The sequence below is a fragment of the Myxocyprinus asiaticus genome, chromosome 2 (assembly GCF_019703515.2).
Source record: "Myxocyprinus asiaticus isolate MX2 ecotype Aquarium Trade chromosome 2, UBuf_Myxa_2, whole genome shotgun sequence".
Lineage (NCBI taxonomy): Eukaryota > Metazoa > Chordata > Actinopteri > Cypriniformes > Catostomidae > Myxocyprinus > Myxocyprinus asiaticus.
In genome coordinates, this window is record NC_059345.1 from 3,274,902 (window position 1) to 3,286,727 (window position 11,826).

The following is an 11,826-nucleotide window of genomic DNA, read 5'->3' on the forward strand; positions in this document are numbered from 1 at the left end:
CTCGAACAGATTCAGCCACAGGTGGCGTTCCTGGACCACGAGGGTGGACATCACCTGGGGGGCGGCTAGAGTGGCTTTCCCCCGGAAGAAGGAAAGCCACGACCGCAACGTTGCCATGGTCATATTCTTGCAATGAGAACATGAACCATCCACGAATGCTGCCTCAGTGTGATCGCTGCCCAGACACGTGAGGCAGCGCGCGTGGCCGTCGGAAGCGGTGAGATAGCGACCGCATCCAGGAATCACACAAAGATGGAAAGGCATCTTTATAAAGATGCGTCTTTAAAAAGACATTCAACGTCAATGTGTGTGCTCTAATAGAGAAAATATACTCTTTAGCAGGAATATACACTCTTTTAGTGCTGTCAAAGTGCCCAGGGGCGAAATCTGCACTCGTCGTGCAGAAGACGAGAAAGCCGCTGGAAATGCGCCTTATATCCAACAGCATATGCTTCTTAAGAGGTGAATGGAACAGCAGTAGTATTCAGCTCGCTGATAGTACAACTGCTCGGCTCTGAAGAGAAAATCTGAATGAGTGGTTGCGAGCCAGCTCCTTTTATACCCATATATCTGGGGAAGTGGCATGCAAATTCCACTCGCCAATTCTCACTGGCCTTTTCTCAAAAATCTGAGGTGTTCGGGGCTCTCAAGAGCGACCCCTAGTGTCAGTGACAGAAGGGGAACCCTATTCTAAAAACTCATTGGAAATACCAGAAGGAAACTCATGGCTTAAAAATGCTAATTCTCTTTTGGGTTTTAGGACTACAAACTGAAAAGCTCTATTGGTCAGACAGATAGATAATTCCACCCCAAACTCATGCAATTGGTTATGGTTGTGTTGGGCTGATCAGTATGCTCAAACAAACAGCAATGTTTAGAACTTTTTGGGGAAATCCAGCTACAAATCCTAGAAACCTTGAATAGTCTATCCACATTCATCCGGTATAGAGGGAAGTATTTTAACATTGAAACAAATTACTCCATACATCACTTTTAAGCTTTACCATTTCTCTTTTTTTTTACCTTCAAGTGCTGGTATCTGACTGGAGCAACGCCCAGTTGGATTTCTGCAGGTCTGCATACAAGGAGCTCCACAAGGTTTGTAATGCCACTCACATTCACCAGGGGTGTTGTAATAATCACAGAATAATGCTGAAAAAAAAAAAATTAAACATTGAGTGTTTGTACTTGCCTCTTTTCTTAATTTATTTTTTCTTTTTTTTCAGTTATGCAAATTAAATGACTCAAAAGCTATCAGTGACTCACGGCATATTTGAGGTGTTCTCCAGGTAACACAAGCTCCAGCTTCATTACAGGCTTGTGCATAGGCTGATACAGCAGTGCAGAAACAGTCACAATCCCCACCACTATCGCAGGCACATGAGTCTCTCACACAGGCTTCATAGAAAGGAGACGGGTCCACCTTAACAGTTAAATGCATCTTAATTATCTGTACAAGAAAGATGAGGTATTGTGAGCAGACCAAACATAGTGTTCACTTACCTGAGAATGGCATACTGTAAAAACTTCACTCTTGATGACACTACATTGTTTCTGAGCCCATGATTGCCTGTAAGGGTTATTTGAGCAGGGATTTTTAATTTCAGTAGCAACACGACAGCTGGAGGACTCTTTCCAACTGTTTCCAAAGTCCAAGGCTTTGTTTACCACCTCTTGACTTCTCAACATGAAGTCGTTGTTTGCGTTCCCATCATAGTTTCCGCAAAGACCACAAACAGTACCCTGTCATGAACAAAAAGATGCTTAATATAAAACATATCAAAACAGTCTTTTAAGACAACTAAATCACGTTAAAAAGTTTAGTAATTTTAATGAAAAATTCATAGAAAAATCATAAATTAGTTCATTAGTTAACTGTAAGTTACTTTACCATATACATTGAAAATTATTATTAGATTTAACCATACATGTAATTTTACTGTAAAATACTGTAAACCATTTTTGGAAGTTAAAAGTAGGAACTACTATATATTTTGCAGTGGAAACCTATATTTTTCATGACATAACTTTTAACTTTAATGTAAATTTCTGTAAAATTATGTTTCTTACTAAAAATTTAACAGTATTTGTTTTTACAGTATAACTGTAAAAACTGTGGCTGAGACAGCAATCCAATCATTTATTCAATGAATGTCAGTAGTTTAGTTTCCTCACCTTAAATGTTGGACTGAGTTTGATGAACATACTTGTCTTCTGGTCCCACATGACAATAAGTCCATTATTTGCTTCAATGACCATATAAATTCCCATTATCCAAATTTGGAATGGAATTTCCTCCCCCTCATCTCTATGAAGAATCTGATAACCTCCATCGGTCAGTTTGAGCTCCTTGTTCTAAGAGGGAAATAAGTTTATTTATCCGTCACCTGTTAGCTGCTCATTCAATCTTGTGTTACAAAAGAAAAAAAAAAAAAAACTGAAGCAATCAAAGCTCTCACCCCAAGGAAGACTTTGACAGCCTTAGAACAGGTGGTACCAGTAGTACCACATGGTACGTTTTCAGTGAGAACTCTGAAGGTACCACTGGCATTGGCATGACCACAATAATCCTGTATAAATGACATTTTAAATACTTTAAATACTAACTTTAAATACTTTTGGAAAGTTGACAAGTCCTCCAGTGTGAAATTCTATACTCCATTTAAACCAACACGTTGCTAATTATTTTATAGTTTTGCATACAGCAATTTTATGAGATCAAATTCATTTTTCAAATCACAGGACCATTTAAAATGAATTAGTGAAGGCAAAGACATGAAATGTTGAAAAACTTGATGATGACCAGTACATGACATAAAACATAAACTTCCTTTTATACATTTTAAGCTAAAATCTTGAACATTCATTTAAAAAAATTATATATATATATATATATATATATATATATATATATATATATATATATATATATATATATATATATATAAAGTATATCTTGTATAGATCTACTGTATCTTGATTAATTGTGTACTCACCCTGATTAATGTGTATTCACAGACTCCATCAAATGTATATCTTTTCCCATCAAATGTAATATAATGGCCATCCCCATAAACTGTGCAAGTTCCATGGCATGGGTTTTTGGTACATTTCCATTTCTTACCCTTACAGGTACTGCATAAACACAGATAACATTTATACACTTGGACACATGAATAAATTTGTGAGTTTGCACAACAGCTGCATTTTGACAATATTCGTTGAATATCACTTTCAAAATATAGCTGCAAGCAGCGATGACGGGCCCAAGCACCATGGGTCAATTTCCACCTGGCGGCTTTCGGAAAAAAATGCAAGGTGGACATGCATTTTACATTATTCCAAATAATTTTGAAGCAATTTGGGTAAATATAAAAGGACTATTTTAAAGTCTGTTGTAAGAGCCACACTTCCTGCTGCCAGGTGGTGACGCTATGACCGTGACCCAAAATAGTCACATCCATGAGATTAGCCCCCAACATACATCTAAATTTTGATCCAAATCACACATTGCAAAGAGAAGATACAAGACACTTTCTGTTTCCCATTTTTCACCATTAATTTAATGCCTCGCCATGGCAACACTGTTCGATATATCAAAAATCTGTTCATAATTTAGCATCTAAAATGTCTTGGCATGATGTTGCACAAATTTGGTGCCAATCACATGAATCCCCTAAGAGGAATATTTAAAAGTTCAGAGCCTGCAATTTTCAGATAAACCAAAATGGCCAACTTCCTGTTGGGCGGAGCTAATGACTGTGAGTATGAAAGTTGTTTGGCTTGATGAGAACTATATATGTCAGAGACCCCCTTAACATTTATTGACCATCCAATCAGGTCTGCACAACTTTCAGGGAATATTTGAATATGGTTTCATATCATTTTATCATCAAATCGTTGATTTTTTTTTTTTTTTCTCTAAACACATGAACTAAAATTAAACGGTTTTCATATATTTGCAAGGGTTCAATAAAAAGGATTGAGAATGCCTTTTAAATTCCAATTCAATTTCTGAATTTGAATTTAAAGAAGTTTATTTCAAATGGAATGACATTCTAAGAAATGTATATAACCGCTTTAAGTGTAATTGTAAATAATACATACAGTTTTTCAGTATCACCCACATTTTATCATACATAAAAACCTATGGGGTATTTCCAGAAACATTAGATATTATATTATATTAATAATTGATTATTAAAATGCTACCAATAGAAATTTGTAGTTTAATTCCATTATATTTGATACATTTAGTTTCCAGCTAATGAACCATGGTGGAAGAACACATCATTTCCCAGAATGCTTGAATTTACTCAATATATTATATAATTAAAAGGTTCAAATTTTGATGTCAATATTTATGCATATAATCATCTGAACATTTTGTGGTGCTTTATGACAAAAATATTTTTTATTGTTTTGACAGCATTGAACTAAGTTTAGAGAAATAGGTCTAATCAGAATGTTTTTTTTTTTTTTTTTTGACATATCAGGGAATTAATAGGCATAATTATTGAAAATTAATGATGTTACTATGTACAGTGGCAAGAAAAAGTGTGTGAACCCTTTGGAATTAGCTGGTTTTCTGCATTGATTGATCATAAAATGTGATCTCATCTTCATCAAAGATTTTACATGAAAGATTTAAAATCTTTCTTGTCTTTATTGAACACATCCCATTAAACATTCACAGTGCTGTGGAAAAAGTAAGTGAACCCTAGGATTTAATAACTGGTCGATCCGCCTTTGACAACAATAATCTCAACCAAGTGTTTCTGGTAGCTGCGGATTAGACCTGCACAATGTTCAGAAGGAATTCTGGACCATTCTTCCTTACAGAACTGCTTCAGATCAGCCATATTCTTATGCTGTCTGGTGTGAACGACTCTCTTGAGGTCATTCCACTACTAAGTTTACCTCTATTGGGTTAGGTCTGGGATCTGACTGGGCCACTGCAAAAGGTGCAATTTCTTTTTTTGAAGCCATTCTGTAGTGGATTTACTTCGATGTTTAGGATCATTGTGCTGCTGCCTCGCCCAACTTCTACTGAGCTTCAGCTACATTATCCTGTAGGATATCTTGATAAATCTGGGAATTCATTTTCCCCTCGATGCTGGTAAGCGGTCCAGGCCCCGAAGCAGCAGAGCAGCCCCAAATCATGATGCTCCCTCCATCGTACTTCAGCATTGGGATGATGTTTTCATGTTGGTATGTGGTGTCCTTTTTAAGCCATATGTAGTTTTGTGTTTTCTTCCAAAATGATTCAAACTTAGTTGAAACTCAGTCCACAAAACATTTTCCCAGTAGCATTGTGGAGTATCAAGGTGGTATTTGGTGAACTTCAGGCGTGCAGCAATGTTTTTGTTGGAAAGCAGCGGCTTCCTTCGTAGTTTCCTGCCATGGACACCATGCCTGTTTAATGTTTTCCATATAGTAGACTCATGAACAGAGATGTTAACCAGTTCCAGTGATTCCTTCAAGTTTTTAGCTGTCACTCTAGGGTTATTTTTTACCTTATTGAGTATTCTGCAGTGTGCCCTTTGAGTCACCTTGGCTGGACGGCCACTTCTACAGAGAGTAGTCACAGTACTAAATCATCTCCATTTATAGACAGTGTGTCTAACTGTGGACAGACGAATATCTCAGCTCTTCGAGATAACTTTGTTACCATTTCCAGCTTTATGCAAAGCAACAATTCTTGATCGTAGGTCTTCTGAGATCTCTTTTTTGTAGGCATGGTCCACATCAGCAGATGCTTCTTGTGAATAGCAAACTCAAAATATTTCAGTGTTTTTTATAAGTCAAAGTAGATCTAATCCACACCTCCAATCTCGTTACATTAATTCAATGCCAGGGTTGCCAACTCCTGACTCAAATTAGCTTTTTTTTTTTTTTTTTGTACAAGAACAATACAGTAATTTGTGTGTTATTAGTTAAAACAAATTGTGTTCATTATTGTAACTTAGTTGAAGATCGAAACAGATTTTAAGACATATATCACTTATACATAAATGCAGGTAATTCCAATGTGTTGTAATACTTTTTCTTGCCACTGTATGTTTCACCACAAAACATCTGTTTGACTACTGCGTTGAATTTCTTTAAATTCAAATTAATTAAATTCCTCTTCCAGTCTTTCAATTTAACTTCAAATTCAACATATTCTAAGGCATTGCCAATTAAATTCAAATTCCAATTTGTTAATTTAAAGGGAGACAATTCTTAGATTCTAAATTGTGCCGAACCATGCACACATGACAACAGGCATGATGCTAGGCCTTTTACAAAGGCATATAAAATAGTAAAACAAAACTATGTTTTACCAGGTGTTGCAGTCCACTTTGATTGTGTCTCCTGGTTGGTGTGCAATGCCATTGTGAATACATGGACAAAGGTCTTCTTCAATGCAGTGACCTCTGCCATCTGATACCAGTCCAGAAGGGCACATACAACCAGAGATGCACTCTGTGCTAATCTGTTATAGAAAGATACAATACAATATACTTCACACAACACCTTTTACCTTCCTTAAGATTGTGGGAGATGTATGTTTGCAAAATATGGCAATTTCGATCACTTACACATGCCATATCTAGTGTGTTGCAGCTTTTTTGGCACTCAGATCCTGTAGATCCAGGGGCAGCATTAGTGCAGTTAAAGAACACCATGTGTTTGGGGCATGCTGATGGCAAAGACAAGACATTTATTAGCAATATCATTCTATGATGTAAGTGTAAGTACATTAAAAGTAAAATATATATATATATATATATATATATATATATATATATATATATATATATATATATATATATATATATATATATATATATATATATATATTAAAACTGTTATTTAAAAAAAAAAAAAAAAAAACTGCTGAAAAAGCTGCTAAATAAGGACTACAGCTCCCACAAGGATATGACCAACTTTTTTAGCAAACTACATTTTAAAAGCACACAAAAGCTTCAAAATTCACATTTAGGGTAAGACTGTGTATCATTTATGTTGTAGAACAAAATGTGAAAGTCTAATTAAGTAATATTAACTTCAGACATTAATGTACTCAAAAGTTGAAAAAGGTGCTATTTTCAATAATCCATTAGAAATTTGTGAGGGAACCCATGACCTTTCAAGCTGACCTACATGCACATTTACATTTATTAATTTGGCAGATGCTTTTATCCAAAGTGACTTACAGTGCATTTATTTCAAGGACAATCTCCCTGGAGCAACCTGGAGTTAAGTGCCTTGCTCAAGCACACAATGGTGGTGGCCGTGTGTGTTGAACCGGCAACCTTCTGATTACCAGTTATGTGCTTTAGCCCACTACGCCACCACCACGTAATGTACAGTAGCTAATCGCTTTAGTCTAAAAGTCAATTCTAGTAATCAGATTACAGTTTTAATGCACTATTTATGTAGAATTTAATACATGAATTAGGTTTATATGTACTTATCGTTGTGTTTCTGTTACAGCTGAGCATATGCCTCTTCTTAAGACATTGCAAGGAAGAAACCAGTGGTGCTGATTTTGACTTGCGTGCAAAAATGAATGAGGAAATGTAGACATAATTTTGAATTCTTTGAGCAAAAAACTAACTTTTCTGTGAAAACTGTTGCAAAAGTTAAGTATTTAGTAGTGTGGTTACTTTTTCGATTAAGTAATCAGTAAAGTAATCTAATTACAATTTTATATAAGTAATTAGTAATTTGTAGTGGATTACTTTTAAAGTAATTTCATCATTTCTGAACCACTAGCAGCACCAAATGGAATTGCAATTGGTTTGTCTGAGCGGTCCAACTGGGCACATTAGCTCAATAAATCTATGATTTTGGAGCAGGACAATCTGTTTGACTGAAGAATGAAACACTTCACTATTAGGTACACTCAGTTACGGGATTACTCACATGGTCGACCAATTCTCTGTCCAGTGCAACTGAGTTTCCCACCCTTGCAAGTGCTGAAATAGAAGTCAATAATACATTTTGAAAACGTCTGTCATTTGTGCTGATTACTCTGGTTTGTGACCTTTTGTATTAATGATTTTAAGTAAAAAAACAATTTAGAGCATTCCATACACATTTAATGATATGGATATTAACATAGGGATCCATACCACATAGTACCATCCTTATTGATAACTTCCCCTGGTGAAATAACTGTTCCTTTGACGTAGCATGGACAATTATCTGGTGGAACACATTGTCCTTCTTCATCGAGGTACATTCCCTCTGCACAAACACACCCATCTACAGGCTCAAATCTGACACCACAAGTGAAGTCCGGGTCGCTGTGGCAACGGCAAGAACGACTGTTGTTTTGAACCCTGTAAGAATAAACCATTGTGCTGGGGCAGCTACCGGAAAATTTCCCTGTGAACAACAATGAATTATTTTAAAGACACCACGAAATGGTTTGATGATTACAGTTTCCTTGAGATGACGTATTTCCTATTGAAACAGTAAGTTAGGGCGGGACATACTGTAACATAATGGGCTTGTCCCTTGTAACAGGAATGAACAAAAAGCTACAAAACTTTTATTTCAAATTCTATAATTTACACAGGTTTTGAGGCTTTCAAGCAATAATCCAAACTGCACGAGTTTCTATTTAATCACTTACCGCATGCGACATTTCTCCAGTTATAGAGAAGTATCCCTTTTGCTGCACAATGATGTACGTATGAAGACAATGCAGCACACATGCAGTCCTCACTTTTCTCACAATTACAGGCATCATACATGCAGGTCTGTTGGATAAAAACCACAATGTGTTGGACACATTGGAAAGAAACTACGACTATAAACTATCATATACGTCTAGAAACTATATATAAACTACTGTTTATGCATAGATTTGTCTGTAGACATCTTGTTTTCTAAATATGTGTGTATCAGTGCAGCTCACATTCTGAAATGTATCATAACAATTTTGGCAAGAACATACGTTCAGTAAACCTGTCGTGGATAATGTATTATGTTCATTTATAAAAATAAAAATTGTTCATTGTAGTTCATGTTAGTTTATAATGCATTAACTAATGTAAAACAATTCTATATTGTAGCATAACTTTTAATGTTAAAAATGTACAAGTATATGTTGGAATTTACATTAACCAAGATTAAACTCATATGAATTTTTTTCTTCCACGGAACTCAAACGAAGATATTTTAATGGAGATATGATGTCTGTTTGTCCATACCATGCAAGTGAATGGTGACCAAACTACCAAGATCCAAAAAGGAGATAAAGTCAGGATAAAAGTAATCCATAAGACTCCAGTGGTTTAATCCATGTCTTCTGAAGCAATCCAATCAGTTTTTGGTGAGAACAGACCAAAATAAAACTGCTTTTTCACTGTACATCTTGACATTGCAGTCTCTAGGCACGATCATGATTTCAAGCTTGATTACACTTCCTAGTTCTTAACGCATGTGCAGAGCATTAGATGGCAGTTTTATTTTGGTCTGTTCTCACCAAAAACTGATTGGATTGCTTCAGAAGACATGGATTAAACCACTGGAGTCTTATGGATTACTTTTATCCTGACTTTATCTCCTTTTTGGAACTTGATAGTTTGGTCACCATTCACTTGCATTGGATGGACAAACAGACATCATATCTCCATTAAAATATCTTCGTTTGTGTTCTACGTATGAAAAAGTAATACACATTTGAGATGACATAAGGGTAAGGAGATGATGAGAGAATTATAATTTTTGGGTGAACTATTCTTTTAACATTGTTAACTAACATAACTAATGTAGTTAAACAAATACAACCTTATTGTAAAGTGTTACAAATGGCATTTTGTGAAGTTATAATGGATGAAACCTAAAACTACACTACATCTAAATACAAAATTTAAATAGACATTTTTTTAAAAATACAAACAAAATAATAACTATTAGTGCACCAATAAAACTAACTAAAAACTGAAATAAGACCAGAACGAAATAAAAACTAGTAAATTTTTTAAAACTGTAATAACCCAAAAACAAAACGTGTAAAAATCATGATTTTTATAACCAGTGGCTTCCTAATCAATTTCAAGGTGGCAAAAAATGAAAATACATAATCAATATCCATGCTTATGTGTCTGAGGGTTCAACTCGCCTTTTGATAGACATCAGGGCTGATTTCTTTGTGGCAGGGAGCAAAAACCCCTTTAGGGTCTGTCAGCTGAGAACACCATTTCTGAGCGAATCTCTCTGAGAACAGAGAAAGACATTAAGAGTCATTTTATGACAACAAGACATCATTGTTACGTTACCATCTATTACCAATGCTAAAATCTGCAAGATAGTGAAACAAGATGTACCATTATCCAAACTGAGACTGCAAGGATCCACAAAGCTGCTCTTAACATCAGGGCAGTTTGCTCTCGTTTTCCAGCCGTTGGCAAAGCCCACCGCTGTGCCCTCTAGAGAGCCACTAACAGTTATGAAGTCATCCACTTGAATACTGTTAAAGTTCCCACACAAACCTGGTGCAAGAGAGTAATCAGTTATTTGTTTTTAAACTGTACATCAGATGGAAAATAAAAGGAAAGGTGAATGGTTTTATATGAGAAATAATGTTCATTACATGTAGGCCAAAGTCTGCCCAGTTAGAATTAGAAATGCAAATAAAAAATGCCAACTTTTAGGGGCATACAAGCATATAGATGACCTCAAAAACAACAGACATGGACAAAAAGCCATTCAAAACTCAGCTAAATAAGCAGTATGTTTAGAACATACATTTAATATATCGTAAGAATTTTTCTCACCATTGGTTTTCTGCTTGTGACTCACATCAACTTTAATGTAAACCTGCATTACTGGTATGAGTTGGATCTCCAGTTCAAGGCCAAAAGACGTCTGGACGATGATGAAAAATGTGGTGGGTTTGAAAATCATCACGCCCGCTGCAAAAGAACAAATGTACTTATAGTTGACATGACTTTTGTCTGTTTGGTGGTTTCATAGTAGTTCTGTATAGTCCAGTAACTTACCAGTTGAAAGTGGTAGCTGTGAATAGATTCTATTAACGAAGACCTTTCCATCAGACTGAATGCTGAACACCTACGATTCAAAACAAACATTTAGAAGGGAAGATTCAAATGCAAAAAGATTCTCTGAGAATTGCTTTGAAAAATGAAATGGATGGGTAGGTCAGCGATAGGCTTAGGTTCAATGATATGGAACTAAAACAATATATTGGCTTTTAAAGTCACTGATTATCATCTCTATTCAATGATTTACAAGTCTGCCACAATAATGTCAAATACTGATTTTATTAATACTCAGTTTATCATAAAAAGGTTAAAACAATAAAAAAAAATAATAATCAATTGACAGACCTATTAAAAACAAAGGAATTATTTTCTAAGCCCATACATTGAATTTAAATTCATTTTAAATGTGCAATTACTTACTGTGTTCCCCTCTGACAGAAAAAGGGTCACTGCCTTCAGACATGTTTCAGTGTCAGTGAGACCACATTTCATCAGATCCCCCAAAACTATAAACTCATTGCCACTGGTCTGCTGAAATATACAGCCATGTAATACCATTAACAACACAAAACAGAGAGTGTACATTTCTCTTAATCTAATTTTGATCTTAAGGTGTATGCTGAAGTTTCAGATGAAATCATGTCTCAACCTGTGCTAAGTATGCAAAGTCAGAGATATGAACTGAAACATTTCAGTAAGTAAACAACTGTCTCATTTGTTTCCATTTTCATTTCTCCTAGTGGATATTAGCAGAAACATCCACCATGACCCAATATCAAGAATTACAGATAAACGTAAACTCATGTTTGAAGCTATGAAG

At 35.4% G+C, this 11,826-nt stretch overlaps 1 protein-coding gene across 1 annotated transcript in view; it reads right to left on the minus strand.

Annotated features, from left to right (window-relative positions):
* Window positions 1–11,498, minus strand: part of muc5f (mucin 5f) — a 63,495-nt gene extending 51,997 nt beyond the window's left edge. The window contains exons 1-16 of the mRNA XM_051648344.1: window positions 11,427–11,498; window positions 11,004–11,073; window positions 10,779–10,916; window positions 10,329–10,493; window positions 10,124–10,218; window positions 8,630–8,756; window positions 8,124–8,379; window positions 7,915–7,967; window positions 6,585–6,685; window positions 6,327–6,478; window positions 2,997–3,135; window positions 2,460–2,570; window positions 2,176–2,355; window positions 1,504–1,743; window positions 1,267–1,423; window positions 1,024–1,152 (exon numbers count right to left, since the gene is read on the minus strand). Coding sequence (XP_051504304.1) covers window positions 1,024–1,152; window positions 1,267–1,423; window positions 1,504–1,743; window positions 2,176–2,355; window positions 2,460–2,570; window positions 2,997–3,135; window positions 6,327–6,478; window positions 6,585–6,685; window positions 7,915–7,967; window positions 8,124–8,379; window positions 8,630–8,756; window positions 10,124–10,218; window positions 10,329–10,493; window positions 10,779–10,916; window positions 11,004–11,073; window positions 11,427–11,498 — 2,185 coding nt within the window. The remainder of the gene's footprint in view (window positions 1–1,023; window positions 1,153–1,266; window positions 1,424–1,503; window positions 1,744–2,175; window positions 2,356–2,459; window positions 2,571–2,996; window positions 3,136–6,326; window positions 6,479–6,584; window positions 6,686–7,914; window positions 7,968–8,123; window positions 8,380–8,629; window positions 8,757–10,123; window positions 10,219–10,328; window positions 10,494–10,778; window positions 10,917–11,003; window positions 11,074–11,426) is intronic.
* Between the last annotated feature and the right edge of the window lie 328 nt (window positions 11,499–11,826).